This window comes from Podarcis gaigeae, assembly GCF_964106915.1.
Source record: "Podarcis gaigeae genome assembly, chromosome: 15".
Lineage (NCBI taxonomy): Eukaryota > Metazoa > Chordata > Lepidosauria > Squamata > Lacertidae > Podarcis > Podarcis gaigeae.
The window spans coordinates 16,783,387-16,800,278 of NC_139692.1; the positions used below are offsets into that span (position 1 = coordinate 16,783,387).

The window sequence follows — 16,892 nt, forward strand, 5'->3', positions numbered from 1 at the left end:
GGTGGCAGTGGATAGCTCAATGGAGGTGTTGACGTAGCACGTGGCAGCTGTGAAAAAGGACAACTTCCATGCTAGGAATCATTGGGAAAGAAAATGAAAAGAAAACTATTGATATCATAATGCTGCAACAGCAATCTGGAAAAAATATTACATTGTTAGAAAAGGGCACCAAAAATGATGGATGGAATGACTGGTTTAGAGAAAAGTTTGGTAAAAGGGGTGAAGGGGTTGGTTGCTCTCACTTGGTTGGGCTGTTACTGGCATACAGAACTAGGTGGTGTGTGGGCTACAGCAGTAGAGCTGCTCATACACTATTTATAGTTATGCTCTTTGGGAGCTGGGGTTCCTAATACGCATCGTTAAACCTCTTCACTTCCATCAGTTGGTCCAATCCCCTTTTAATAAAACACATGCAAATTTCCTTGCTGGATCCAGTTGAGCACCACACTCGTCTACTATCCTGCCAGCTGCACTTGCTAATTAGGCCACCTCCAATAAACTCATTTGCAGCACCATCAGGGATGAACACCAGTCAGTGGGTCCCATTTTCAGTATGCAGTGATATACCGTACTTCTTGTGCACCTGGGGTCTCCATATTACAGGATGAGAAGCCTGAGAGACCTCTCCGTTTAAGGTAGCGTTCGTTGTCAGCTCATCTTGTAGCAGAGAGTTACACAGGAAGCAGCTATACACCAACCAGACCATTGGCCCTTCTGCCTCATTGGCTGGCTGGCTGCGGCTCTCCCAGGCCTTTCAAGCAACGTTTCCTCAATTTTAGAATAAGTCTCGTGACACATTTGAAGGCGATTTGCAGGTAGTTTGCATAATACTATAGGCCAGCCCCTTTCAAACGCCTAACTGGTGTATTCGGGCAGGAGACGCTCCACTGCCCGTAAAATATTCGGCCGGAGCCACGTGCTGCGTCCACAGCGCCTCACTGCAAGGACCGGAACGCGAGGCAATCCAGCGGCGCCCCCGGCTTCACGTTTCCGAAAAGGGGCGTGCGCCGCGTCGACGGTAATTACAGTATAAAGGGCATCGGGAGCCACCTCCCATTCATGGAAAGTCGCCTGTGGGAGGAACAGGAAGCTGCCGGAAGTGACGTCCGGGACGGGGAGGCGCATGCGTGGCTCAGCGGAGTGGCGATGGAACCGGCAGCGCCTAGTTGACCCAGAGCGGGACCCCCTCCAGCCCTCGCCCCGCCTGCCTGCCTGCCGGCCCCCTTCGCTGCTCGGCGCCACCAGCGGCATGACCAGCTCGCCGCCCGCCTCGGTGAGCCTCTGCGCCGCTGCCTTGACCGGCGCTTCGCTCGCTTTGGGGAGGGGGAGGGAGAGAGGGGGCGAAGGGGCGGGGCTTCCAGGGGCTCAGCCAATGGCGGAGGACGTCGGGAGGTGACCTCTGTGCATGGTGGTGACCTCACGCGCGTCGCGGGGGTCTTTAATGAGATGCAAATGAGTTCATCCCCCGCTGATGAGCCTGGGGACGGGGGTTGTCTCCGACCATGGCTGCCTATCTGCTACTCCTCCCCCCCCCCCCCCCGACTTACTTGTTCAGTTTCTGTTAATTGATTCTCATGAAAACTTACAGATTCTGGCTTCACACAATTAACTCAAGGCAGTGTCAATTTACTCTTGGCAGAAAGTCAAGGTCTGCTTGACCTAGAAACTACTTTCTCTGATTGGTTAACGACCAGCACTCAACCCTGTTATCTAGGAATGCTAGCACAGTTTGTGTTAGGAGTAGAAGTGCTGTGTATGGTTAAGAGAGAGAGAGAGAGAAAGAAAGGATTTATTTTGCTTTGTTTTATATGCAGAAACTCTGCTGGTTTTATTTTTCCTTTTAATAAATCCTGTAAATAGTTATTCTGAGTCTAGCTGACTAGTCATTCCACCTCAACTAGCTTCTTCGCTGTGCAGGAAAACTCTGCTACGTTTGGGCTAAAGCCATTAGAGCTATGCCTGACACTTCAAAGTTCCAAGATTACTTGGGTGGTATCTCTCTTTTCCTACACCTGTGTGTCGTCCAGTGCTACTTTCCTTAGGAAGGGGGAATATAGTTGTTAAATGGTAGTGCTAGTTTGATTTTTATGAAACACGATTTATACACACACACACACAATTTTGTTTATGGTAACAGCAGTAGCAAGAACAACAACAGGGCATTGGCCTCGTTTGAGTGCCCAAAGTGTTTCATGTTAGTATCCCTGTAATCCGCTTTATATCTGCAGAGAAACATTGGGAGAGGCTGGTGTTTCTCCCAGGGCTATTTTGCCCTTTGCCGGTCAAGGGAGGCAGGTTGCATTTCTAGAATGTGCTCCTGCCAAAATCAGATGCCTCTTGTTTCTTGCACAATGTTGTGCAACTTGAGCCCTGCCTCTGTGTGCAAAGGCACTCTTGCCTAATCCAAAGGGTGGCTTGGTAGGACACACCTTTGCCCTGTTAGGTAGTACACTGTACAGATACCTCCAGGCAGTTTCTACTGGCAGCCAAGGTGAGCCAGAGTGCGGTGGTGGCGAAGAGAAGTGTGGGTTTGCTGCTTCTTGCATTCCCCTCTGCTATAGGGTGCTTCATCAAGCTGTTTTTCTAGTTTCTGCGTGCACACTCACACTTTCACATACCCTTTCAAAGTTCCTCTGGGAATACATCCCATAGCCTTCCCATGGGGAGACTGTTATATTAGCTTCCAAACCTGAGCCTTTGCCTGGATTTTGGGCTGTTGGGCCTGAGCCTTTTGGGTGATACTGTATGGTGGACACCTACACAGCTTGCCTGATTCTGTGTTTTCAGTCCCAGATTCAAACAAATTCTCTTCTCTCTTCACACTGAGCACCTCTTTCTGTCCCCCTCGGCTGCATAATTGCCCTACAAACACAGAAACTAGTGCTCATGGCTATGTTTGATGAAGACTGAAAGGAACTGATGATTTGGGGTTGACTTCCAGAAGTCACACATGGGGCTTCAGTACCTTGTGACTACCAATCTCTCCTATGAACTATTGATATCTACTGCCCATTTTTAGCTCTACTGCCCACCTGTGCCCCTTTCCTGTATTTTTTTTTAAAATATATATTTATTAAGATTTTTAAACATAAATGCAAAAATAATGAACAATGTAACATATATCATAACATAATTTCTTAACTTCTTTGGACTCCCTCACGTCTCCCGCTCCCACTTGCATCGTTGTCAATTCTTGCCCGCAATTTATCATCTTGTTTACATTCTTGTGTCCCATTCATTTAGAATATAATCTAATAATTCTCCCAAAGGTTTATGATTTTTCCTCAATCTCAGTTATCATCCTAATTGCATCTAATTTAGTGGTGCTCAATTATTTATGATCTAGCCTCCATCTTAACATTCAACCAAATTACAGTGCTTTTTTAAATAAATCTTAAATTTCTTCCAATCTTCTTCAACCTTCTCTTCTCCCAGGTCTCGGATTCTGCCGGTCATCTCGGCTAGTTCCATATAGTCTATCAGTTGCATCTGCCACTCTTCCAGTGTGGGTAGATCTTGAGTTTTCCAGTGCTTAGCGATGAGTATCCTTGCTGCCGTTGTTGCATACATAAAAAATATTCGGTCCTTCTTTAACACCTTCTGGCCGACAATACCCAAAAGGAAGGCCTCTGGTTTCTTAGTAAAGGTATACTTAAATACCTTTTTCAGCTCATTATATATCATTTCCCAGAAGGCCTTCACTCTAGGGCAGGTCCACCAGAGGTGAAAGAATGTTCCATCATTTTCTTTACATTTCCAACATTTGTTATCAGACAAATGGTATATTTTGGCAAGTTTAACTGGGGTCATGTACCATCTATATATCATTTTCATTACATTTTCCTTCAAAGCATTACATGCAGTGAGACCACAACCTTTCCCAGTCCTCAAACATGATATTATGCCCAATGTCCTGAGCCCACTTTATCATAGCCGATTTAACCATTTCATCTTGTGTATTCCATTTTAACAGCAAGTTATACATTCTTGAAAGTACCTTAGTCTTAGGTTCTAACAGTTCTGTTTCCAATTTCGATTTCTCCACCTGGAACCCTAACTTTTTGTCATTTTTAAAAACTTCATTAATCTGAGCGTAGTGTAACCAGTCTCGCACTTTATCCTTCATTTTCTCCAAACTCTGCAATTTCCAATTGTCTCCATCTTTTTCTAATATTTCCCAATATTTTGGCCATTTGGCCTCCATATTGGGTCTTTTTCGAGCCTTAGCTTCCAGCGGTGAAAGCCACCTTGGAGTTTTATTTTCCAATAAGTCTTTATATTTTGTCCAGACATTAAACACTGCTTTTCTGACAATATGGTTCTTAAAGGCCTTATTGATCTTAACCTTGTCATACCATAAGTATGCATGCCAACCAAAAGCATTGTTAAAACCTTCCAGATCCAGAACGTCAGTGTCCTCGAGAAGTAGCCAGCCAGCAGAAAGCTGCGGCCTCATAGTACAGCTTTAGGTCTGGCAGGGCAAAGCCCCCTCGTTTTTTCGCATCAGTTAATATCTTAAACTTAATTCTGGGCTTTTTGCCCTGCCAGACAAACTTAGAGATGTCTCTCTGCCACTTCCGGAAGCACTCCGTCCTGTCCACAATCTGTAGTGTTTGAAACAAAAACAACATTTTTGGCAATACATTCATCTTAATAGCAGCAATTCGGCCTAACAAAGAAAGTTTCAATTTTGTCCAACTGTCTAAGTCTCTCTTAATTTCGGACCAGCATTTTTCATAGTTATCCTTAAAAAGACTCAGATTTTTTGCTGTTATGTTTACCCCTAGGTACTTTACTTTTTTAACCACAGTTAGTTCTGTCTCTCTCTGAAACCGTTCTGACTCTGAATCTGTCAAATTTTTCCCCAACACCTTAGTTTTCTGTTTGTTTAATTTAAATCCCGCCACCCGACCAAAGTCTTGAATCAGTTGTAATACTCTTTTCGTACTAGATTCTGGCTCCTGCAGAGTCAAAACTAGGTCATCTGCAAAAGCTTTAAGTTTGCATTGTTTTGCTCCGACCTCCTGTGTTTTGCCCTATCTCGCTGCATCCCATTTCTTGTCTTTATGTACTCCTTTCCACAGCCACCACCCTAAGAAGAGCCGCATTCTCTTGGGAGATGTCCTAGAAAGTAAATATCAGCCCAGCTTGTGCACTTCCTTGCTGCAGAACTTTGTGGATGGCACAGATAGCCCTCGCCACCATGGGCGGAAGCAAGGAGGTTCTCAGGATGATAGCTTCCTGCATTCTGATCCATTGAGATTATAGTTGTTTGCCATGCAGTTTGATTGTATCTCCCCATCTGCGCCGCCACCCTCCCCCTGCCCTATATTGCAAATAAGTGGTTGAAATGTCCCTTGTTCACTTGTGCAAATGGCTCCTTTGTCAATTGCTTTGCTCTGGGAGATTGTCTTCTGCTGCCTGTCTTTCCCAGAACAATTTCTTTCTGTGCAAAACCCGGACAGTTCCTTGCAAGCAGCCCCTGCAGCTGCAGTTCCCTCCAGGCTCAGTTCCTTCCTTCTCCCCACCCCCCTTGAACACCCTTTCCCCTTCTCTGCCTTATCTCTGCTGCCAGGTTGGGGCTAGTTTGCAAGGAGAGACTCCCTTGATTAGACGCTGACAGAGCAAGGCAGCAGGTCTTCCTCTCCCCTCTAGCAAAGACATCTTTCTTCTCCTCTTCACTGGGTCCTGGGTTGCAAACCTCTGTTGAGATGGCAAAGGTGGTGCTGCAGGACAGTCAGGTAAGAGGCGTATGTCTCTCCAGGCCTCAGGAAATATTTCAAATCTTAAGAGCCATTTTGACAGGTCTGAAGATTTTCTGGCCCTGGGTTATTGTCCAGGACTTCATACTTCTCTCCCTGCCTCTTACCCACACTCATGCATACACAATCTCTCTTTTCAGCTGTGTGTATTATGACATATTTAGGGGTGAAACTTTACCACAACAGACAGACCCTACTGAGGAATACTTCTATCTGCAATTAGGACTTGATAGGCTCTTAACTGATAATGTTTGTCTCAGTGCTATCTTGTCCTGTGCCCTGTATGGCTCTGCAGGCACCTTTTCCTGCAGGGCCCTTGCTCGTTCCATGTGCTGCTTACCTGCGTTACACAGCCTGATCTTTGGGGAAGCAAATGACTGCCCCTTGGGGCCAGTTGTGCTACTGAATAACCTCCGCTTCTTTCAGGTCTTTGACGCATGTGTTCTTTGCCCTAAAGCCTGTCAAGGGTTGCTGGTCTAGGGCTGGTCAGGTCAGGCAATAAAAACGACATTAGTAATAGTTGTTTGTGGTTGTGCCAACAATGTTCTGGTGTTTTACAGCACAACAAAGGGAAAGGCGGGCCCCTGCCCAGAGAAGCGTAGAATTTTAGATCTGACACAAGGGAGGCAGGCAAGAGGGATGGGTATCTAATTGCACGTTGCTCAGCTAACCTTTAGGGCTGTTCCTTTTAATGCAGCGAACATTGCAGAAGGTGTCTGCCCAGGTAAGTTCCAGTGTGGAGCTTCCTGGGATGCCTTCTGTGTCCACTTCCATGGCTTAACTGTCCCACCCTGCTTGGCAGCCCCTTTGCGAGGAAAGGCTTGGCTGGTGCAAGCTTCCTCTTGATGTAGGGTTTTGCGGGGAGATTGTGGAAATGCCACCATAATAACCCTCCCTCTTTGGAGTAATTGGAGACATTTCTTCACAGGAGAAGAATGGCTTGAAGAAAGAGACTATCCGCGTGGGAACAAGGAAAAGCCAGGTGAGGTTCTTGTCATTACTGTTTTCTTGCCTGCCTGCTGCTTTTCTCTCTGCTTTCCCTGGGTCTGCTTCTTGCAAAGTGTTCGTACAAACAGGACTGTGCATTGACTGGTGAATGAATTTGCATTGGGACAACAGGGCATTTTCTGTTGCTTTCCTAGTAACCAGGTTGGAACAGAGGAAGGCAGGGAAAGACGGCTGGTGCTGAAGAGAGCAAGTCATAGAACGAAGTGTATTCTTAAAGGCCTGAGTTATAGGGGTGGATAATAGCAATATATAAAAATGCCTTAAGAAAAGGACGAAGAACTATCCTCTGTTGTGCCAGAGGACAGGACTAGATCCTAGGGGCTTAAATCCCAGGAGGGGAGAACTCAGATGAGCATTTGGAGAGACTTCTTAAAGGCGAGAGCAGTCCTGACACCGAAACCATGGTGGAAGGGTCAGAGCTCAGTGGTGGAGCCCTTGTGGTTCAATCCCCGGCATCTCCAGGTAGGGCTGTGAAAGAAGACTCCCTGCCTGAAAGCCTGGAAGAATGGTTGCTAGTCAGTGCTGACCGAACTGAGCTAGAGGGAGCAATGGTTTGTCTTGGGATAATGCAGTTTCCTGTATTGCCTCACTGGGGGCAGAGGCTGGACAGTCCTTTCTTAGAGATGTTGCTGGGTTTTCTGTATCAAGCAGAGCTTAGACTTAGAGTCCCCCACTGCTGCCGGAGCTCTTAATGGCTGCTTTGCAGGAACTCACATATTCTGGGAACTATCCTTGCCCTCCCCTTCAGCAGTAGCAAATTCCAAATTCATATTAGGCTAAGTATCACAGGAGCTGTATTCCCAAATGTGCATCTTTCTGAGTTATATTTCACTCAGTGCTTCTCCTCAATACTTTGTCCCTTTGCTACTAACCCTAATTTGCTAGCAGCCACAGGGTTTCGTTTGTAAGGCTGTTACGTCATTTGCATTATACTGCCTTAAGTGTTTGTCAGCTGTGCTACTTCGCTGCTGCTTATTGAAGAACGACCTTAAAACTTTTCATTTGTATCCACCTGGCAATTAATCCATACTTCTCCAGCTGAATTGTTTTGGTGGTGTTGAGCAACCATCAATTCCCCTGACCTTTCTTTTGCCAGGAGGATGCAAAGATTTCCTCATGGGCCGCCCTAGCAGGAGCAAAGAAGTACGCCCAAGAGCCAAGACTGGGAGGGGCAGACTTGTAAAGAAAGATAATGCTCCACCCTTGCGGTGGAGAGCTAATCTCCCATCTGCCTCCTGTTGTTGAGGCTGGTGGCAGCTCAGGAATAAACCCAGAAAGCCTGTTTGGAACAGGGGCCTAGGATGGGGCGGCACCTCAGGGCGGCATCTCCTTTTCGCTAGAAGCCTTGTCCTGGGCGCCAGAAGTGGTTCTCCACTCCTTCTCTCAGAACATAAGAATTGCCCTTCAGCCGGGTCACGTCAAAGACCCATCTAGTCCAGCATCCGGTTCTCACAGTGGCCAACCACATGCCTCTTGGAAGCCCACAAGAAGCCCTGAGTCCAGCAGCAATATTTTCACTATTGCAATTCTCAGCAACTGATATTCAATGGCACACAACCACCAACAATGGATGCACAACACGGCCATTGTAGCTAATATTCCACTGATAGGCTTTCACACCCTTTTATAGCCCCTGAAATTGATGACCATCTCTATGTCTTGTGGGAGCAAACCCTGAAATTTAATTACGCTCTGTGTGAAGAAGTCCTTCCCTTTGCCTGTCCGGAATCCTGCAACACTTGGCTTCAATGAATGGTATTTCTGCAGAGCTTCATTCTGGGAGGTTTGCTGAGCGCACATCAGCTGCGCTGCTGCCTTCTTCCTTTTCATTCTCTGACTGGCTCAAGCCAGGTTGGCTCTCTTCATGTCTGGCTTTTTCTCTGTGGGCCCCCAAAGCTGGGGGAGGGGGGGGGCAGAGCAGATCACAGACATGAACCGGACCCAAAACCGATGAGAGTGAAGTGCATAGGAAGTGGGACTTGAAGTCTCATGTCTTCTGGGCTCTTGTGGGAACAGCGTATCGGAGCAAGAATCTGCGCACATGTCTTCCTCTGACAGCAGGTGCGTTGGGCACACTTGCCGCCTGCGCCTCTTGGGTCATAGGTAGGGCACACTGATTGACTTTGCCTTCCTTCTCTCTGAAATTGCAGCTCGCCCGGATCCAAACGGACAGTGTAGTTCAGATGCTGCAGGAGCGCCACCCTCACCTCTGCTTTGAGATTGGTGAGTGTGTGAGGCAGGAAGCCTGGGAATTAGGTATTGACCAAGTAGTGGATGGGGAGAAAGCAAGCCAACACAGGAGCTCCATCCAGGTGCTGGGTGAGAGCAGCCTCAGGTGCACAGAAAGAGTGCTGAGCTTTTCTGACCTGGTGCATGGAGAGGATGGGCTTGTGTGGCACCTAGCTTTGTATTATTATTATTACTACTAATTAATTAATTAATTAATTAATTTCTATATGACCATTCCTTCAAGACTCACAGAGTGGCTTACCTTGTAAAACCCCAAAATACATAACATTTATTTATTTATTTATTTATTTATTTATTTATTTATTTAATACATTTATATGCCTTTTTTCCCTTCCAAGGGGCTCAAGGCATTGTACATAGTTCTCCTCCCCATTTCATCCTCTCAACAGCCCTGTGAGGTAGGTTAGACTAAAAGATACCCAGTGAGCTTCATGGCTGAGTGGGAATTCGAACCCTGGTCTCCCAGGTCCTACTCCCAACACATTATCAGTTATGCCACACGTTAAATAGTAGCAAACATAAACAATATCCCCCACCCACACAGTTTAAAAGGCCATAGATTATTTAAGTAGCCAAAGGCCTGGGATAAGAGGGGTGTTTTTTCCTGGCGCCAGTTTGTATCCTACCCTACTAAAGCAGTGAGCATCTAGGAAGTCCACACATTGCTCACCTTTGTTGTAGCTCATGTCCTACTGGTGCTTGTCATCCTTCCTGATCTTCCCTCTTCCTTCTTTCCTTCCTCTCTCTCTGAATAGTTGCCATGTCAACCACAGGTGACAAGATCCTGGACACAGCTCTGTCCAAGGTAAGCAGCCGTATGCTCCATGGGCTCAAGACGCAACCAGCAGTGGATAGAAAAAGCAACCCAGGTTGTAACATGCTCTTTTCCTATTTAGATTGGTGAGAAAAGCTTATTTACGAAGGAACTGGAAAATGCACTGGAAAGAAATGAGTAAGTTCTGTTTGGCTGGGAAGTGCAGGAGAAAGCTCTCCTTGGCAGGCAATGCCTGGTGGTGCCCTTGGTGCTGGTGCTTTTCCTTTGAGCAGGAGTCTATGTCCTGGTAGGCAATGGATTCTTCCAGAGCCAGGAAGTCTTCTCTTGAGCGAAAGCGTTTCCTCTAACCCAACGTTGCAGGTTGGGAGTCCAGCAATTGTGGGGAGGGGGAACCTAGTCATGGCGCATAACTGAGGAGAGCTCTGGTGCCTTCTGTAAAATAACGGGTGTTTTTCCTGCTCTTTCTGAAACATCAGGGTCTGATGTTTAAAACTGTGTCACAGCAATCCTGAGCAGTAGGCCACATTGAGGCTGACATGCCCAGGCCCACCCAGCAAAGCTTCATAGCCAAGCAGGCATCTGCGCTGAGGTCTTATGCTTCATAATTGCTCTCTCTGCCCATCCTGGGCGCATAGGTTTGACACACCCATGACCAGCTTATTTCTTCCCTTCCAGGGTTGACTTGGTGGTTCACTCCCTGAAGGACCTGCCCACATCTCTCCCACCTGGCTTCACCATTGGTGGAATCTGCAAGTGAGTTTGGGCTCCTCTGCTTCCTTCTGCCTGACTGGTGCTCAACGCTCCGGCTCTTGGTCCATCAAAGTTTGCCCTGGCCAGGCATCCGACTTCCCATTTCCACGTCAGCTGTTGGTTCCCTGTGGAAGTGGCCCTGCCCACCAAACCACCTAACTTCCAGAGCATCAGATGGGTAACGCCTTCTTTAACCCATTTCAACTGGCCACTGCCTTAGGCCAAGTGGTGGCCTTTGCTGTGAACAGACAAAAGTCCAGGTCGTGTAGCCTCCCACTGTCTCTTTGCAAGAAATTTGGGAGGCAACTGCTGCTGATGCAGCAGCAGCCCTGCTGACCTGCTCCCTAAAAGGCAACCCTGTCTGTCCGTTGCAGGAGAGAGAGTCCATATGATGCGGTCGTCTTCCACCCTAAGCATGCAGGCAAGAGCCTCCACAGCCTCCCTGAGAAGAGGTGAGTTCCACTTGTTCCTTCCTTGGGTTCCATCTGGTGTGCAGGGAGGGCTGAAATTAGCATTTTGCCCCAGCTTCAACCCCTCTTGGGTAGCAGTGCTGAGAGGGGTCCCTGCCTGGCTGAGGTCTTGCCCAGAGTTGACACTTTGCTGCCAGGAAATAACAGCACATGGTCCCATGTAGACAATGTTTCTGCAGAGGTGTCCGGGGGACTGTTCCTAACTCTGCTCAGACGGGTGAGGCTGACCAGTCCAGACTCTTCTTTGACACCGTTTTCCTTTTGGCTCTCTGGCAGCGTGATCGGGACCAGCTCACTTCGCCGGGCAGCTCAGCTGAAGAGAAAGTTCCCTCACCTGGAATTCAGGGATATTGTATCCTTTGAAAATGACCCCTGGACTTAGACTGGCCCTTGAAAAACCAAACAGTGATGCCCCCTCTCTGTACACCCCCCCGTCTCACCATGCTTAGCCTTTGCACTCAAATTTTGCCACCATGTGCGAAAAGGACACCTTGTGGAGGTTGAATGTCCTAGTGGAGAATGTGGCCATTCCTTTGAATATGCAGCTTCTGTTATATTGAATATGAACTTTTTCAAGGCCCCACATCCCTGGCTTGGCTTTGAATCGGGGCCTAGCCAGGCATTGTGCTGAGATGCAGCCCGGAGGCCTGGCAGAGGAGCTAAGGTCTTGAGCCGCCTTCTCCCCTGCAGAGAGGGACTGTGATGTTAGAACACCCTCCCTGGTGGCCAGCTCTGGAAGTGCAGGCCATGGGCCATCCAACCAGGGATCTCTGTGGTTTTCCCTTAATCCTTCTTGTAGAGGGGAAATTTGAACACTCGCTTGAAGAAGCTGGATGAGAAGGAGGATTTCAGCGCCATTGTCCTGGCAGCGGCTGGCCTCAGGCGGATGGGCTGGGACAGCCGCATTGGTCAAGTAAGTAGGGCACAAGAGATTGGGATGGAGGTTGTGTCGTCGTCGTTCCCGCCACCGCCGCAGCCCCTTCATCGTGCCCAGGGAGCTTCTCCTCCTTGTGTCTTCAGTTCTTGAGATGCTCACTGATTTCTGCATTCCTTTGGGATATATAAACTGAATGAATTTGTGAAACGCCCTGAGGTGTATAGGGCTGAATACAAATTTAAAATAAATAAAATATTTTGCTCCGCCTTTGTTCTGAGCATCACCAACCCTCGTTCTGCTTCCTTCCAGGTCCTGAGCCCCGCAGACTGCTTGTACGCAGTTGGGCAGGTACAGTATGTGATGTGCTCTCCGTTCTGGCCCTGCTGTGTGTGCGAACAGCTGAGCCTCCCCAACACACCCTTCTTCTTGAGGGTGCCTTTCGCTCTTTCTCCAACTGCTCCTCGCCCTCAAATGAGCACCCCAAAGTCAGGCTATGCACACATTCCAACAAATTCTCTCTAGAGAGCAAACTCTCACCTGGTGTGAATCCCAAAGCTGGAAGGTTAAATGGCCTTGGTGCTCCGAGGCTGCGCCGCTTGCCCTGATGGGTACCAGCTTCTGCATCCTCCCATTTGTGCAGGTATGGCTAACCTGTGGCCCTCTAGAATTTGTTGGCCTACACCCCCAAATCAATCCTGGCCATGTACTGTAAAGTGCATGAACTGTAAACTGTAAAAGTGGGTTTCCCCAAATTTAAAAATGTTGCTAAGCTCTCTTTTCACTGCATGCCTTGCTTGCCCCTTGTCCAAAAGTGGGTGAAATGTATGCATTGTGGGAATCCTTGAAGACATGTTCTTTTGTCTCTCGGAAATCCCAGCAACAAAAATGCCAAAATCCATCACAGGGCAATTCCTTTCTAAAGCCAACCAGAATGTCACAAAATATTGTGCCAGCTTTTGAGTCCCCCAGAACTATTCATTGGGCTGAAGTAAAGAAAACACAGAAACTTAAAAGCTTGCACTATATTGTGACATTTTGGTTGACCTAATAAAGGCATTGGCATAATATGGATTTAGTAATTTTTCTTATGGGTCAGTATGGCTGGCTTTCCACCCACCCACCCACTGAAAGCAGTTTTTAGCAGGGGCTTGTGGGGGAAAGGGGTAGTGGATGCTTTGGTAGTCATATGTCTCCATCTCAAGCTCAAGCCTGCTTCACAGAGTAGAGAGAGACTGCTCCTGTTGTTATCTGACTGCTGACCCTGGTCGTTGCAGAGCAGAGGCTTTGAACGCTGTGGGGGCTGCGTAGCCACTAGGCTGTTCTAGAAGCTGAGAAGGGCCTCTTTCCCTGCTCCTCTTCCTTTCTCCAGGGAGCCCTAGCAGTGGAGGTGAGAGCCAGGGACCAGGAGATCCTTGATATGGTGTCCGTCCTGCACGACGGTGAGACGGTGCTGCGCTGCATTGCAGAGAGGGCCTTCATGAAGCACTTGGTAGGTTTCAGGAAGTGCTTGATCGGAGGCCACAGCAGCCACCTGCTTATGTGGGGCTCAGGGCAGTGGGGTGCTTCCTTCCCAGGGAGAAGAGGAATTCAGGGATTTTGTTTTTTTAAATAGTTCTGAGTTGCATTTGTTTCTCAGTTTGATCCTTTCCCATGGCATGCATTGTGACTTGCGGTTATTATTGATAGTTTATTGCAATTGTTAAGAGTGAATTTGTTTAGTCATCATTGGTTGATGTTTTGAGTTATTTTATTGTGTACCATTATAGTCAAATAGATTATTGAATATTACTTTGATATGTCATTCATTAAAGTTATGCCATGTTATGGCTTTTTTAATTGGATCAAGTTATGACAAGTTGTGTGTTCTTTGTTGTATATTTTGTTGCTGTGAACCGCCTTGTTTAGTAATATGGAAAAGTGGTATGCTATGCTAATTAAAAGTAAAATGAAGAGGGAGGCTTGGCAACAGCGTCATTCATCTCCCCGACATTTTCCATTCCAGGAAGGTGGCTGCAGTGTCCCTGTGGCAGTGAACACCGTGCTGAAGGACTTCCAGGTAATGACAATTCAGAATACCATAGGCCTTGTTTTTTCCAGCCAGCAGCCAGGCTGGGTCTCTCTTAGCAATGGTTTGTGGGCCGCTCCCAGCATTGAAAGCAGTTGGTGGAGGGAGAGACCTGTGCTGGATGCAATAGCCCTGCTTGGTATGAAGGGTTCCCTGACTGAGATGGAGCAAAGAACCCTCGAACCAGTGAACTCACATTCATGACATGTGACCCACCTTCTTGGCCTTCCACCTGCAATACAAGGATAACAACACTGGCCTACTCTATAGGGTTGTTGTAAGGATCACCAGAAGATAATCTATGGTTATTATCAACCGACTAGCTGTTTGCTAGCCAGGGATGGGGAATCTGTGGTTCCAATCCCCATCATCCTATTGGCTGTGGCTGATAGTTATTATTAAAAAGCATTTATAAACCACTTTAAAAATGCTGAGTTGGCAGTCCCCCCACTTCAGACATTCATTTCCCCTTTTGACTGGATCAGTCTCAGCACTCATCCTGGAAGATTTGGTAGTTCACATAAAAGTTTAAGTTGCTGCTTCCAGCCTGATAATTCCTTCCTGTCCTTCTAGGACCCTTCCTTTTTAAAAAAGGTGACTTAATTCTGAATCCCAGACTCTTGTAGAAGATGTCACACACTGCCTATCCCTTGGTTTTCCCTTCTCTATCCCTTCTCCAAAGGGAGAGCTGTGTGCGGTGCTGTTGACGTTTTCTCTTTATTTTCCCTAGTTATATTTGACTGGAGCAGTCTACAGCCTTGATGGATCAGAGAGCCTACGTGAGACCATGCAAGCAAGCATGAATTATTTCCCACATGAGGTACTCGCTACTGTATTGCAAAACAGCACATTTTCTAGGCTTCCACACAGGGGAAAACCTTTCTGCTTGGCTCCTCCCATGACACAGAGAGAAAACCCCCCAATAAAACTACATCTAAGCAAAGTGTGGGGAGCTTTTGGCTGTTGCTGAACTACGCTTCCCATCATTCCTGGCAATGGGTCCTGCTTGTTCAGACTGATGGAAATTGTAGTTCAGTAATATCTGGAGGGACAAAGCTTCCCCACACCTTATTTAAGCTTTGTTTCCTATTATATCCAAAACGGAGACACTGGCCTGTTGCTCCCAAACAAGCCACTGTATGTAAGGCAGCAACAGACCCTAATCCTGGATTTCAGTGTTAACAGGAAGCAAAGCTTAAGTGCAACTTCCTGGTTTGCTTCACAGGAGTGAAGCAGGAACTATTGCAAAGTATGCAGTAGCATGCTCCTCATTCACACTAAACCATGGCTTATTGTAATATGCTAACAAGCTCATAGATGTTTTGGCCAATAGTGTTAGTCACACTTGTTCAGCCACCTCCATTAAAAGACCAGCTGTACAATCCTAGCATCTTGTTTATATGGGTTGTTTTCCCTCCTCTAATTTTACTGCAGGATACAAAACCAATGTTAAATTTGAGGAGGCTCACTAAAAGGACCCCTGACAGTTAAGTCCAGTCGTGAATGACTGTGGGGTTGCAGCACTCATCTCGCTTTACTGGCTGAGAGAGCCGGCGTTTGTCCACAAGTTTTTCCGGCTCATGTGGCCAGCATGACTAAGCCGCTTCTGGCGAAACCAGAGCAGCGCACGAAAATGCTGTTTCCCTTCCCGCTGGAGTGGTACCTATTTATCTATTTGCACTTTGATGTGCTTTTGAACTGCTAGGTTGGCAGGAGCTGGGACCGAGCACCGGGAGCTCACCCCATCGCGGGGATTTGAACCACCAACCTTCCGATCGGCAAGGCCTAGGCTCAGTGGTTTAGACCACAGCATCCCCCACTATCCTTCAATAAATGTGAATCTTGAATTGCTGCCTCTAACCCTCAAATGTCCTATTGCTGGCTAAGGAATTTTGCATCTTACTTTTACTTTTCAGAATGAAGATGGCCCCAACGATGACATCCAGCATGTTGGCATCACTGCAAAGAATTTCTCTCAGTCTGCTCAAGTGGCTGCAGAGAAGTTAGGCATTCAGGTGGCTGAGCTCCTCCTGAGCAGAGGGGCAAAGCACATCCTCAACGTGGCCCGACAGCTCAACGATGCCTGATGGGGGCCTGACGTGGATGTCAAGCTGTAGCCGTTGTCCTTCATGGAAGCAATGAAGTCTCTTGCAAATCAACCACTGCCCTCTCGGTGAAGGGAATCTTAATTTATTATGGTAGCTACGCCACAGTTTACCTGTGCTGCTAAGGACTGACTCATGCTGTAGCCTCCAATGGAAGATTCATGCTGGCAGGGATCACACTCCCTTTAACACACAGCCTGAATTTTGAGAATGAGAACCATTTAAAAGAAGTTGGTGCCTTCATTGATTGCTGTAAGGAATAATGTAACCTGGTACAGTTGCATAGAATGAAGTGTATATTTTTTTAATTATTGCCAAATGGATTAAAGAGATTTAAACTGAAAGTAGTGGAATTCTTATTTGTTTAGCTATAGCTGAATTTACTGCGGCTTACTTGCGTATGCATGCCAGCTCCTTTAAAGCACACGGCTTTCCCTCAAAGAACCCTGGGAACCACAGTCTGCCCCCGGGAGCTGCAATACCAGCACTCTTAACCAACCACAATTTCCAGAATTCTTTGAGTTTGTAAACAGACCTGTTTTCACCTGAGTATTGCAAAACAATCACCAAAGGGCTTTAGCAGGAAGGAGCAAACCTGCCTGGTCATAATAGAACCGTCATGAAGAAAGGGTGGGTAGAAAGAAAACTTTGTAAATCTCAAATGATCTCCAGAACTCCATCCTCTTTCCAACAGTGGCTAACTAGCTGCTTCCAGGCACCCATACAATAAGCAGGACATGAAAGCGAGATGCAGGAAGCTGTAAGCTCCACAGAGCCATCTGTCACCTCCATTAATTTAATACCCTTTTGCCTAATGGCAGGAAAGTCCA

The 16,892-nt window shown here is 47.2% G+C and overlaps 1 protein-coding gene across 3 annotated transcripts; it reads left to right on the plus strand.

Moving 5' to 3' along the window:
• Positions 1-1,097: 1,097 nt before the first annotated feature.
• On the plus strand, positions 1,098-16,406 carry HMBS (hydroxymethylbilane synthase). Of its 3 annotated transcripts, none has more exons than XM_083713912.1 (14): positions 1,098-1,273; positions 6,691-6,744; positions 8,921-8,993; positions 9,776-9,825; positions 9,917-9,972; positions 10,471-10,548; positions 10,920-10,997; positions 11,292-11,367; positions 11,815-11,928; positions 12,202-12,240; positions 13,262-13,381; positions 13,895-13,948; positions 14,688-14,777; positions 15,874-16,406. In XM_083713912.1, exons 1-14 carry the CDS (start codon positions 1,124-1,126, stop codon positions 16,042-16,044), a joined length of 1,203 nt encoding a protein of 400 aa, XP_083570038.1. In that variant the 5' UTR covers positions 1,098-1,123; the 3' UTR covers positions 16,045-16,406. The 3 variants fall into 3 exon arrangements, with proteins under 3 accessions (XP_083570038.1, XP_083570040.1, XP_083570039.1); XM_083713914.1 differs by lacking the exon at positions 1,098-1,273 and adding an exon at positions 5,469-5,741; XM_083713913.1 differs by lacking the exon at positions 1,098-1,273 and adding an exon at positions 6,420-6,486.
• Positions 16,407-16,892: the final 486 nt, after the last annotated feature.

What these genes read in the sequence shown, in the direction of transcription:
- HMBS (XM_083713912.1), top strand. Translation starts at nt 1,124, where the DNA reads ATGCGTGGCTCAGCGGAGTGGCGATGGAACCGGCAGCGCCTAGTTGAC. An exon ending in AATGCACTGGAAAGAAATGA is followed by an intron (nt 9,973 to 10,470) that starts GTAAGTTCTGTT and finishes CTTCCCTTCCAG; the next exon opens with GGTTGACTTGGTGGTTCACT. An exon ending in GCTTGTACGCAGTTGGGCAG is followed by an intron (nt 12,241 to 13,261) that starts GTACAGTATGTG and finishes TCCTTTCTCCAG; the next exon opens with GGAGCCCTAGCAGTGGAGGT.